The 12,621-nt window shown below is 42.1% G+C and overlaps 1 protein-coding gene across 2 annotated transcripts in view; it reads right to left on the bottom strand.

Annotated features, from left to right (window-relative positions):
• Positions 1-5,064: 5,064 nt before the first annotated feature.
• LOC118387649 (translation initiation factor IF-2-like) overlaps positions 5,065-12,621 on the bottom strand; it is an 8,026-nt gene continuing 469 nt past the window's right edge. The window contains exons 1-2 of one of the 2 annotated variants that reach the window (XM_035776228.2): positions 8,461-12,519; positions 5,065-7,087 (exon numbers count right to left, since the gene is read on the bottom strand). In XM_035776228.2, coding sequence (XP_035632121.1) covers positions 5,422-7,077 — 1,656 coding nt within the window. In that variant the 5' untranslated portion in view covers positions 7,078-7,087; positions 8,461-12,519 and the 3' untranslated portion in view covers positions 5,065-5,421. Of the gene's footprint in view, positions 7,088-8,460; positions 12,520-12,621 lie in introns of those variants that run through there. The other variant, XM_035776229.2, reaches the window with a different exon arrangement.

The raw sequence follows: 12,621 nt of genomic DNA, 5'->3' as shown, positions 1-12,621 counted from the left end.
ATTGTCTTTTCAATAATGGACCGTAATCAATAAAGATAATGAAGAAATCTAATTGAGAGACCTTTAAATGTCACCTCTTCTCTATTCCCTGTTCGGTCACCATGACAACTGCCTGGATGTGTGGGGGTGTGGAACTTAGAAGTAGAATGAATTCATAATTTTTCTATGGTGTGGAAGAGAAGGGCAGATCCCAGGCAACTAAGAGCACTGATAGATATGTGGAGCATCATTGAAATAATGACTAAAATTGTACACTGAGATCAAATGCAGACATTGCATTGGTTGAACAAACAGTGAGGGGGAAAGAGGCAGTGGGGGAAAGGAACAAAGAATAATTAACATAAGCAATTCAACTATCAATCATAAGCCAATAGTAAGGGATAGATGTTTTTCTAGGGAGGAGCAACGTTGTCATTATGAGGCTGTTGACTGGATGCTGTGACTGTGAATGGCAGTGTAAGGTAACCATTGGAGACCCAGAGCAGTTCAATGTGAAAACAGACTGATCCACTCCAGCATTACCAAGGAAAGTCTTCTCAGTGACCATTCGACCAGGTAGGCTCTAAAATACAAAACCTCTTCCCCCACTGCTTTGACAATTATACAATACCTGATGCACAGGATAAATGTGTCATTTTGTGTTGATTTGTATAACTCTGTTATTACTGTGTTATATAGTACTGCTGTTACTATGATAGAAAATATAATAGGAGAGATCATTACCTTTTCAAAAGATTTTGTAATATACTGTATGTCCAAGTACAGAATCTGTGTACAAAATGTCCCTTACAGTACATAGATATAGATATGTCAGACCTTCAACATGGTAGCCTAATATTCTTGATGGAAACACAAAACAGACTACATGTTTGGAAAGGCTAGAGTGAATAGGATTAGTGTGTGCACTTACAAACAAAAAAAAGGTCAGCACTCACTTGAATATGATTTTCACTTGAAGCTTTGGTAACGCTTAACTTGACACTCATAACACTCATGACACGTTATGACAAGACAATAACCATGTCATAATATGTCATAAGAGCTGAAATAAATTGTCATAACCTGTTATCATATGATCATAACACTGTCATGACACATACATTTAGACCTGTTGTGACATATATTGCATTAGTTTATGGCTGGTTATGACATCTACATAAGAGTGTCAAAACCCACAAAACCTACAACACAAGGCAAAACAATCCATTACACCATGTCGACAGTATGTTTATGATATATAAAAATACAAAAACTGTTGTTGTGCACACACTGATGTCAGACATCATGTATTTTCCTAGTCCAAATAAAGTGACACAGGATGGTCATAATGCTTACTAACTGTGTCATAAAGTGTATTTTCTACAAGTTCTATCAAATATGATGAGAAAAAAAATGGCTGTAAAGAATTCAGTACAACAACAACAAAGGATTTAAGAAACAAACTTTCAAAATGAAAGGAAACTTCTTGGCAGGGAAAAATGATTTGAATAAATGTGGGTTTTGACACTGGGTGTCAAGTAAAGTGTTACTGAAGCCTTTACTGAATATCATTTGCAAATGAAGCTTCTATTGAATAAGATTTGATTGCAAAGCATGTTGAAGTGAGAGCTGGCCTTTCTTAATGTTTTATAGGATTCCTGTTGGTTCAAAGCACCCTTATTACTTGTTTATACAAGAGGATTTAGAGTTGTTCTCTTGTATAAACAGGGATGTTCTCTATCTTACTTAGTGTGCACATGCACCATCCCATGCTACATTCTCATTAGGTAGAATGGTCTTTCATAACCTGTTGATTGGAACTAGGAAAAAGAGGTTACTCGTGTACTGTATAGAAGTGCTGGTGTCGGCAGAGCATGGGGCATGTTCTAGATCCCACATTTGATGAGGTGTCACTTGTTTTGTCTTGTTTGTTTGTTGGCAAAAGTGCAGACAATGTTTTTGAAATGTGCTGGGGCGTGTAATCAGCTTTAATGCCTGTCTGAATGACATAGATTACAATTGACTCTTGACCAACGGTCTGTTTGGTGCAGGGTGTGTTTTGGTTCCCTACAACTAACAGGTACATTGAATTGGACTGTGCTTTATGGCTGTTAATGTTCCTTCATCTCATTCAGAACATCCCATTGACAAAATGCTAAAATATATATTATAATTCCTGTTACCTGGGATGACTTTCTAAAACTTTTTCAATAGGTTGTACTGAGGTTTGCTTTCATAACATTTCACCAAATGTTATTCAAGCTTAAGTTTGTTTTGTTTTTGCAGGAACATCCAGTCATGATAGGCCAGCAGAAGCTTCTCCTCCTGTGGGCATGGATGTTGCTGGTGGCAGCACTGTGCCCAGGTGCCCTATGTAAACGTGGGGGTGGATTCAGGGGCTGGGGAAAGGGTACAGGGGTGGGAAGCAAAGCGCCCCCCTCCCAGAGCCATGGCTCCTCCAAGCAGGGACTGAAGATGGCAGGGGCAGCAGCCGCTGGGGCACTGGGTGGGGCTGCCATTGGCTACGGGCTGGGGTCACTCGGTAGGCCAAGACATGGCTACAGGGGAAGTGGGTATGGCTACAACGCAGACTCATCTTCGGAGGACCAGAGATTCCATTATCCTGAAGGTCAAGGGTTTCACAACCAGTCTGACTGGCGTCGCTACAGAAACGCTGCTGGCCCCAGACCTGGACCCATGAGCAGCATCCTCCTCACACTGGGATCAATGGTGCCTTTCTTCTTAGGGGACTGGATAAGGGGAATCTAGTCATAAACCATTTCCTTGGAAGAAGATTTTATCTGAATTTCTGGGCCAAAAGACTAGAGTGGACCGCTTTTAAATTCAAATAAACATTGAATAAGCCCTGATCTTGTTGTCCTTTGGGTTAGTCCCACCATCACCTTTACAAAGCTATATTCAGTCAAACCTCATTACCTCTGGAAAAAGAGATGTAAGAGAGGGGATTTGTATGTTATTGTGTTGTAAAATCATGTGTCACAGACTGTCAAACTGGACTGTGTTAGATCCTTTTTCAGCTTTATCAACTGTAATAGCTGGATGAAATTAGGTAGGATGCTGCTGTTTCCATTAACATCTACTTGCTGTGATTTTAATCAAATAAGTCATATTTTGCCTTTGCAGTAAATGTGTGATTATTCACTAGCTTTGTATCTGCAAATAGCAAACATACATTTTTTGTAACCCATATTAAAGTAATTTCAAACGATTTAATATTATTTTCTATGGAAATCTTAAAATCTCACTTGACACAGACGTCAATTCAATGTCTATTCCACGTTGGTTCAAAGTAATTTTGTTGAAATGATGTGGAAACAACATTGATTCAACCAGTGTTCCCAGTGGGATGGGATTGCAGAACTACCTTATATTACTTATCATAAGGAAACTTGTTTTATTCACAACGCTTGGTTAATCTACTCTGGTCCACTATAGTTTAATTTAATAAAATATATATTTATGTTTTTGTGAGTTGCTTTATTATGTTAATGTTAATTATTATGCATGTGGCAGTAGTTAAGTTCAGGACCATATAGTGACATGGATAAGTATAGGGGAGGGGATCAGTAAATAAGAGATGAAAAGGCCTTCCCTCTGCATTTGGATTAAAATACTTGAAAATACACTCAACAGTATAGTACTTCAAGTATAAGCATTGTGTGCCAGGCTTCAGCAAATATTGGAAAAATATTTGAAGTTTTTTTTCTTATCACAGAAACACAAAAAAATCGCTTTAAATTAACAATAGGCGTAGTATTCCGTTCATAATCAAATACATCTTTTTAGTGAATGAGATGAGTTTAGGTATTTGTGCTCTGTTGTAAAGATAGCTTAATTATCATTATTCATTTCACAGTATGAGAATGGTAACGCTGCCAACTGGCAGGCACAAACCATGTCTGTTCGATTTCCTCACTCAGTAATGACTGTTCTGTAACAATTTCCCTGAGGCAACTAGTTTCCTAGTAACATATGTCTTTAAAAGCTTATATGTGCTCTGTGAGATAATTATGGTAACTGCCCTCATGTTTTCCTAGACGAGAATGACCGCACATTTTCAATGAGCACAAAAGGAAGTGCGATTGTGTTTTTTAAATTTGTTTTTAGTCATTCTGTACTTGGGAAATGGAAGAAGACATCAGTCATTTCAGCAAGTTAATGGTAAAATTCCCCATTGAGTTTGAGCATGACAAACAATGCATGTTGTTCTCTATGTTAAAACCAATATAAATGAGTTAATCACTAAATACATCCTTGAAAAAAAAGGAAAAAGAAGAGTCATTTATATCCATTCGCCAAGAGAAATAAGTGCACTTCTGATAACCAGGGGACAGGAGGACATGGAGAGGAAGACTAGATGGGGAGGTAGAGAGATGGGACAAGAGAGCACAAAAGAAAAATAGGAACAGAAATAGGGATTGATTAATAACAAACCTCTGACCATTCCCTACTTAATTATTATTAAGTATTTACAAAACAGGCAACTTTTAAAACCAAATACTGCAGACCATATAAGATCGAACATTTAGAGTACAAATTCAAATATCATGTGAACTATTATGTAAAGCAGTGGTTCCAAACTCCGGTCCTCCAATAGCCCCAACAGTACACATTTTTATTGTAGCCCCGGAAAAGCACACCTGTTTCAACTTGTCAACTAATCATCAGGCCCTCAATGAGTTGAATCCGTTATGTTTATCCAGGGCTACAACAAAAATGTATAACGCACACGGAAATGCATGAATAAAATTTATTTAAAATGACAATCGATCAACATAATGCTTGTCTGTGCTTTCTGTGGAACCACTTTGGCAAAAAGACACTGAACCCCTAATCGGATGATAGTACCTTATATGGTGGCAAAAAAGTGCTGTAATAATGTTTGTTTATCTAGTGTATCTGCATTTAATTAAAGTCATATGGTGTACTGATGAGACTTGCTACTTTTGCTTTTATACTTCCCCTTTGTCTACACAACTGACTCATGGTTTTGGACTTAGACAAAATGCTGTTATTCCATATTTAGCAGTAGACTGCACTAAGCTGTAAGAGACAAGCAGGACAAATGGTTTCGGTTTATTTTAGAAATAGTGTTGAGATATCGAACACTTAAAGTACAAATACCATGTGAAGAATCATGTACATCAGTGGTTCCCAACTCCGGTCCTCGAGTACCCCCTACAGTACATATTTTTATTGGTCCTCATTTTGCTGGAATTTCACTGGAAGTTATTTTCCACTGGCTTCCTTTCCTTGTCCCCTTTCCTTCATGACCACAGATTAGTTAAAGGATTGGTTATATCTCCACCTACACCCTGTTTAATTAACCTATACTCACAAGAAATCAGTGGCATATTGAGGAGGGGTGACTAGGAAATGAAGCTATTCCATACAACTGGGACATGGCTATGTGTTCCTGTCTTACTGCAGCAGGAGAGTGCTGCTCAGGACCATGAGGAAGGTGGTTATCAGCTGTACCAGCCCCTGGCTAAGGAGGTTACTGCGACTGTTCTCATACTTGTTGTTGTTGTTGTTGTTGCTGTCGCTGCTACGTTCAGCTGTCTGCTTCTCCAGGAAACGCTCAGAGTAGTTCATGTACAGCTCCACACACTTACGGTTCTTCAGCTGCTCCACCAATGCAGCGTAGCCAATCTCCTCAATGCTCACTGTGAGGCTGTCATCCTCCTCCTTACCCGTATCCTCTCCAGCTATCTCCACAGAGGCTGGGGTGAGGGGCTTCACTGTGTCTGTTCCCTCCTGGTTGCTAGCTGGACTGCTGTTCCCCACCTCAGGAGTGATGGGCAGGCTCTGGCTGTTGGCTTCCTGGGGGTTGTTCCTCTGGTTGTTAGGTGTGGCCTGGGAGTCGCTGCCCTGATCCTGCAGAAGGTCGTTCCTCTTCATGCAGGTATCCATGAAGCTGTCGTAGGACCCTGCCCGCGGTGGTACTTTGTAGGTATAGTCCCGGCCATAGTCGTTTTCATCTGTGGAGCGTTCACCGTATTTGCTGTACATGTAGTTGTTGTAGGACTGCTCCTCCTGAGGGTTGCGGAAGTTGAAATGTGGGCGGGGGAAACGCCCAAGGCCATAGCCTACTGCCATACCTGCCACGGCCCCAACCCCTGCGGCCATAAGAGCCTTCTTAGCAAAGCCCTTGGACTGAGTAGATGGGTAGTGCCCCATATTCTGAACTGAGCGTGAGAATGGAGAGCCACCTCCCATACCCCCATGCCCACCTCCATAACCATAGCGAGGACTGAGGATCTTATTGTTTGGGTTCCAGTTGGGTTGGTAACCTCCTCCCATCCCTCTACCAGGGTAGCCCCCTGCCTGCCCCCAGCCAGTATTTCCCCCTCTTACTGGGTAACCTCCAGCTGGGTATCCCAGATTGACTCCTCCTCTCCCTGGGTTCTGGTTGGGGTAGCCTCCTGCTGCAGGGTAACCACCCGCTGCTGGAATCTGGTTTGGATAACTCCCAGGATTTGCCCGGCCTGGATACTGCTGGTTGGGATAGCCACCAGCAGCTGGGTATCCTCCAGCTACAGGGTTCTGGTTTGGATATCCCCCAGGATTGGCTCTGCCTGGATACTGCTGGTTGGGATAGCCACCTGCTGCAGGATAGCCACCAGCAGCTGGGTAACCTCCAGCTGCAGGGTTCTGGTTTGGATTTCCCCCAGGATTGGCTCTGACTGGATACTGCTGGTTGGGGTAGCCACCTGCAGCAGGATAGCCACCTGCAGCAGGATAGCCGCCTGCAGCAGGATAGCCACCTGCAGCAGGGTATCCACCTGCAGCAGGGTATCCACCGGCTGGGTTCTGGTTCTGATTGGTACCTCTCCCTGGATAACTACCTCCTGCTGGGTATGAGTTGGGGTTCCTGTTGGGGCTCTGTGGTTGTCTGGGGTAGCTTCCTGTCTGCGTGTTTGATGTTTTTGATGTCTTTTTTTCTGAACCCTTGTTGTTGGATGAAGACTTTTTGCTGCTGCTACTGCTGACACTTCTCTTGGCCCATGTAGAGTCAGTATGAAGTAGAGCTAGGAGGGCCAGAGACACAAAGGCCAGCTCACATAGCTTCCCCATGATGAATGCCCTGGGGGAAAAGATTATGGAGTCATTTACATATTTGGACTAACACAGAACCCAAACCGGCTGCGCGTGTGCGCCATCGGGCATAGATTTATTTTGTCCCCCTACACCAAACGTAATCACGACACGCAGGTTAAAATATCAAAACAAACTCTGAACCAATGACATTCATTTGGGGACAGGTCGAAAAGCATTAAACATTTATGGCAATTTAGCTAGTTAGCTTGCACTTGCTAGCTAATTTGTCCTATTTAGCTAGCTTGCTGTTGCTTGCTAATTTGTCCTGGGATATAAACATTAGGTTGTTATTTTACCTGAAATGCACAAGGTTCTCTACTCGGACAATTAATCCACACATAAAACGGTCAACCGAATCATTTCTAGTCATCTCTCCTCCTTCCAGGCTTTTTCATCTTTGAATTTATATGGTGATTGGCATCTAAACTTTCATAGTATTACCAGACAACCGGCAACAGGTTCATCTTTCAATCACCCACAAACTAATGAGGAGATAGGACGTGGGTACCTGCTTCTATAAACCAATGAGGAGATGGGAGAGGCAGGACTTGCAGGCTATCTGCGTTCAGAAATAGAAAGGACTTCTATTTTAGCCCTTGGCAGTGCAGACACTCTTTGACAGGGCGAGCTGTGTGGGTGCAATAATTGAATAACATAGATTTCTACATTTATTTTTGCAAAGCTTGGGCACGCGACCCGAGCGGTGTGGTCAGCCTGTTAGTCCAATAATCTTTCTGAAGCCTTATTCCCTTATTTCTGTTTTGATTTAAAACTGAGCTAACACACTCAGGTCACTGACACTCCTGTCGCTGACAGTAAAATGTATTTGCTTAATTATACGTATAAGCCTACCGTGTTGTTTCCAGAAAAATAATGTTTACAATATTCTCCTTAAAGTAACAGAAAATAACAGCTGCGGGAAGATGTTTGAAGGGGGGTTGCTGAAAGAAAAATCGCTGGTGTTACTGACGGATATATCGGTCCGCTAATACCGGACTAGTAAAGGCCCAGTCCACTACCTTTGTGAAGAAAAATAATAATTTCTAAAGAATGTATATTTTTCGGCTTTTATTTCAAGCTAATCAGTAGGCTAAATGTAATCAAATTGGCTACCACGGTGCCATAAAAGACAACAAATATCCACTGGAAGATGTACTTGGCTGTTTTATGTATATACAATATGTAATCTCTTTTATCTCAGATATAACTGGAGCGTGAAGGAATATTAGGCTATTCACGCAGTTCTATTTTTTGGAAGCGGACCCGTTATTTGCATATTATAATACGGTTTTATTCAATAAAATTGTATGTCACCTGCTACTTATTTACAACGAATGGGAATATCGTAAAATAACATACCCTTGCTGATTCGAGACGATTCTGTTCCTTTGAAGAAAGTAGTGTTTTCAATCTAACTGTTTCTGTTATGATTCTGTCATTCACTCACTGCTTTCATCCAGAAGGGAGGGATCTATTTATCATGGATCACTGCACATAGTCTATTCGTCCCTGTCATGGCACTCATGGCGGTGACAATATTAACACATTCTGTCCCTGTTATAAGCCATTTAATACAGACTTCAGTTCACTCTATATTTGATCAACATTTAGGCTAGGCTAAGCAATCAATTTGAAATCCGCCGTAATGTGAATTTACGCGCAAATCCCATTTGCTTCCAATGCATGATTCAGCTAATGTCCAATGCATTCAACCATTTTAGTGCTAACAACTTCTTATAGGAATGCTTACTCAATTTATTGCCATACTGCTACACTTTTTCCACCAACACCCACTACGGATATTACTCATTGTCCCCACTCAGGGACTTTCCATAGGCCTGCTACTGTAGCCTGTATGTGTCATACAAAGAGAAATTATACAAAATCACAGTGGAACCCAAAACAACTGCGTTGTTCTTGCTGTGGCCGCAAAGCCTATCCAAAGTTGACATGTTGTGAACACCAGGTGGGGACAAATGGATGTATAAGAGTTCATATGTTTGTGTTCAGGAATTATTCAAATCAAATTAAAATCAAAACAAATTCTATTGGTCGTGTACACAGATTTGGAAATGTTATCGCAGGTACAGCGAAATGATTGTGTTTCTAGCTCCAACATTGCAGTAATACCTAGCAATAGAAATAGTAAAATAAAAACACAATAGGCCTCCTACACACATAATCCAGAAAAATTAAGAAATATCAGGACAAGCAATGTCAGAGACTGGACTATAAATATATATACATGATGTATATGCATACAGGACCAGTCAAACGTTTGGACACACCTACTCATTCAAGGGTTTATCTTTATTTATTTTTTACTATTTTCTACATTGTAGAATAACGGTGATGACATAAAAACTATGAAATAACACATATGGAGTCATGTAGAAACCAAAAAGGTGTTAAACAAATCTAAATATATTTTATATTTGAGATTCTTCAAAGTAGCCACCCTCTGCCTTGATGACAGCTTTGCACATTCTTGGCACTCTCTCAACCAGCTTAATGAGGTGGAATGCATTTCAATTAACAGGTGTGCCTGGTTAAGGGTACATTTTGGAATTTCTTTCCTTCTTAATGCATTTGAGCCCATCAGTTGTGTTGTTACAAGGTCGAGGTGGTATACAGAAGATAGCCCTATTTAGTAATGATCAAGTCCATATTATGGCAAGAACAGCTCAAATAAGCATAGAGAAAACGACAGTCCATCATTACTTTAAGGCATGAAGATCAGTCAATCTGGAGAAAAAAAACAAGAAGGAGAGTGATGGAGTGCTGCATCAGATGACCTTGCCTCTACAATCACCCAACCTCAACCCAATTGAGATGGTTTGGGATAAGTTGGACTGCAGAGTGAAGGAAAAGCAGCCAACAAGTGCTCAGCATATGTGGGAACTCCTTCAAGACTGTTGGAAAAGCATTCCTGATGAAGCTGATTGTGAGAATGCCAAGAGTGTGCAAAGTTCCGGGATTCTTCCGATGGCATTGAGGAGAACACCACATCAGTCACAGAGGACTACACAGAGGACGTCATCCCCACAGTGACTGTACGTACATACCCCAACCAGAAGCCATGGATTACAGGCAACATTCGCACTGTGCTAAAGGGTAGGTGCGGGACTCTAACCCGGATGTTTACAAGAAATCCTGCTATGCCCTGCGATGAACCATCAAACAGGCAAAGCATCAATACAGGGCTAAGATTGAATCATACTACACCGGCTCCGACGCTCGTCTTATGTGGCAGGGATTGCGAACCATTACAGACTACAAAGGGATGTACAGCCGTGAGCTGACCAGTGAAACGAGCCTACCAGACGAGCTAAATCACTTCTATGCTCGCTTCGAGGCAAGCAACACTGAGGCATGCATGAGAGCGTCAGCTGTTCCAGACGACTGTGTGATCACGCTCTCCGTAGCCGACGTGAGTAAAACCTTTAAACAGGTCAACATTCACAAGGCTGCGGGGCCAGACGGATTACCAGGACTTGTGCTCCGGGCATGTGCTGATCAACTGGCAGAGACCCACTCCAATTTGCATATCGCCCAAACAGATCCACAGATGATGCAATCTCGATGGCACTCCACTCTGCCCTTTCCCACCTGGACAAAAGGAACACTTATGTGAGAATGCTATTCATTGACTACAACTCAGCGTTCAACACCATAGTACCCTCAAAGCTCATCACTAAGCTAAGGATCCTGGGACTAAACACCTCCCTCTGCAACTGGATCCTGGACTTCCGGATGGGCCGCCCCCAGGTGGTGAGGTTAGATAACAACACATCTGCTATGCTGATCCTCAACACTGGAACCCCCCAGGGGTGAGTGCTCAGTCCTCTCCTGTACTCCCTGTTCACCCACGACTGCATGGCCAGGCACGACTCCAACACCATCATTTATTTTGCAGACAACACAACAGTGGTAAGCCTGTTCACCAACAATGACAAGACAGCCTATAGGGAGGAGGTCAGAGACCTGGCCGGATGGTGCCAGAATAACAGCCCATCCCTCAATGTAACCAAGACTAAGGAGATGATTGTGGACTAAAGGAAAAGGAGGACCGAGCATACCCCCATTCTCATCGACGGGGCTGTAGTGGAGCAGGTTGAGAGCTTCAAGGTCCTTGGTGTCCACATCACCAACAAACTACAATGGTCCAAACACACCAAGATAGTGAAGAGGGCATGACAAAACCTATTCCCCCTCAGGAAACTAAAAAGATTTGGCATGGGTCCTGAGATCCTCAAAGAGTTCTACAGCTGCAACATCGAGAGCATCCTGACTAGTTGCATCACTGCCTGGTACGGCAATTGCTCGGCCTCCAACCGCAAGGCATTACAGAGGGTAGTGCGTACGGCCCAGCACATCACTACGGCTAAGCTGCCTGCCATCCAGGACCACTACACCAGGCGGTGTCAGAGGACGGCCCTAAAAATTGTCAAAGACCCCAGCCACCCCAGTCATAGACTGTTCTCTCTACTACCGCATGGCAAGCGGTACCGGAGTGCCATGTCTAGGAAAAAAAGGCTTCTCAACAGTTACCACCAAGCCATAAGACTCCTGAACAAGTAATTAAATGGCTACCTGGACTATTTGCATTGTGTGCCCACCCCCCAACCCCTCTTTTATGCTGCTGCTACTCTCTGTTTATCATACATGCATAGTCACTTTAACTTTACATTCATGAACATATGTACATGCTACCTCAATTGGCCCGACCAGCCAGTGCTCCCGCACATTGGCTAACCGGACTATCTGCATTGTGTCCCGCCACCCACTACCCGCCAACCCCTCTTTACGCTACTGCTACTCTCTGTTCATCATATATGCATAGTGACTTTAACCATATTTACATGTACATACTACCTCAATCAGCCTGACTAACCGGTGTCTGTATGTAGCCTTGCTACTTTTATAGCCTCGCTACTGTTTTTCACTGTCTTTCTACTGTTATTTGTATTTCTTTACTTACCTATTGTTCACCTAATACCTTTTTTGTACCATTGGTTAGAGCCTGTAAGTAAGCATTTCACTGTAATACCTGTTGTATTCAGCACACGTGACAAATAAACTTTGATTTGAAGTTCTCATGAAAGCAAAATGTGGCTACTTTATAGAATCTGAAATATATTTGGATTTGCTAACACTTTTTGGGTTACAACATGATAACATGATATGTTATTTCATAGTTTTGATGTCTTCACTGTTATTCTACAATGTAGAAAATAGTCAAAATAATGAAAAACCCTTGAATGAGTTTGTGTGTCCAAACTTTTGACTGGTAGCTCTCTGTTCACAACGTTCACATCAGCAAACTTCTATAAACGCAACATGTAAAGTGTTGGACCCATGTTTCATGAGCTGAAATAAAAGACATTTCACAGAAAAAGTAACTCTGTCATTAATTTTCACGTTTTGACAAATAGATCTTATTCGTGCATCGAACTGACTGATCTCTCCTTGAATGATAACAAATACTTTATTGAAGAATCCCTATTGTTGACCAATCAC

The sequence above is a fragment of the Oncorhynchus keta genome, chromosome 9 (genome assembly GCF_023373465.1).
Source record: "Oncorhynchus keta strain PuntledgeMale-10-30-2019 chromosome 9, Oket_V2, whole genome shotgun sequence".
NCBI classification, from domain to species: Eukaryota; Metazoa; Chordata; class Actinopteri; order Salmoniformes; family Salmonidae; genus Oncorhynchus; species Oncorhynchus keta.
This window is presented reverse-complemented; position numbering and strand designations above follow the sequence as displayed.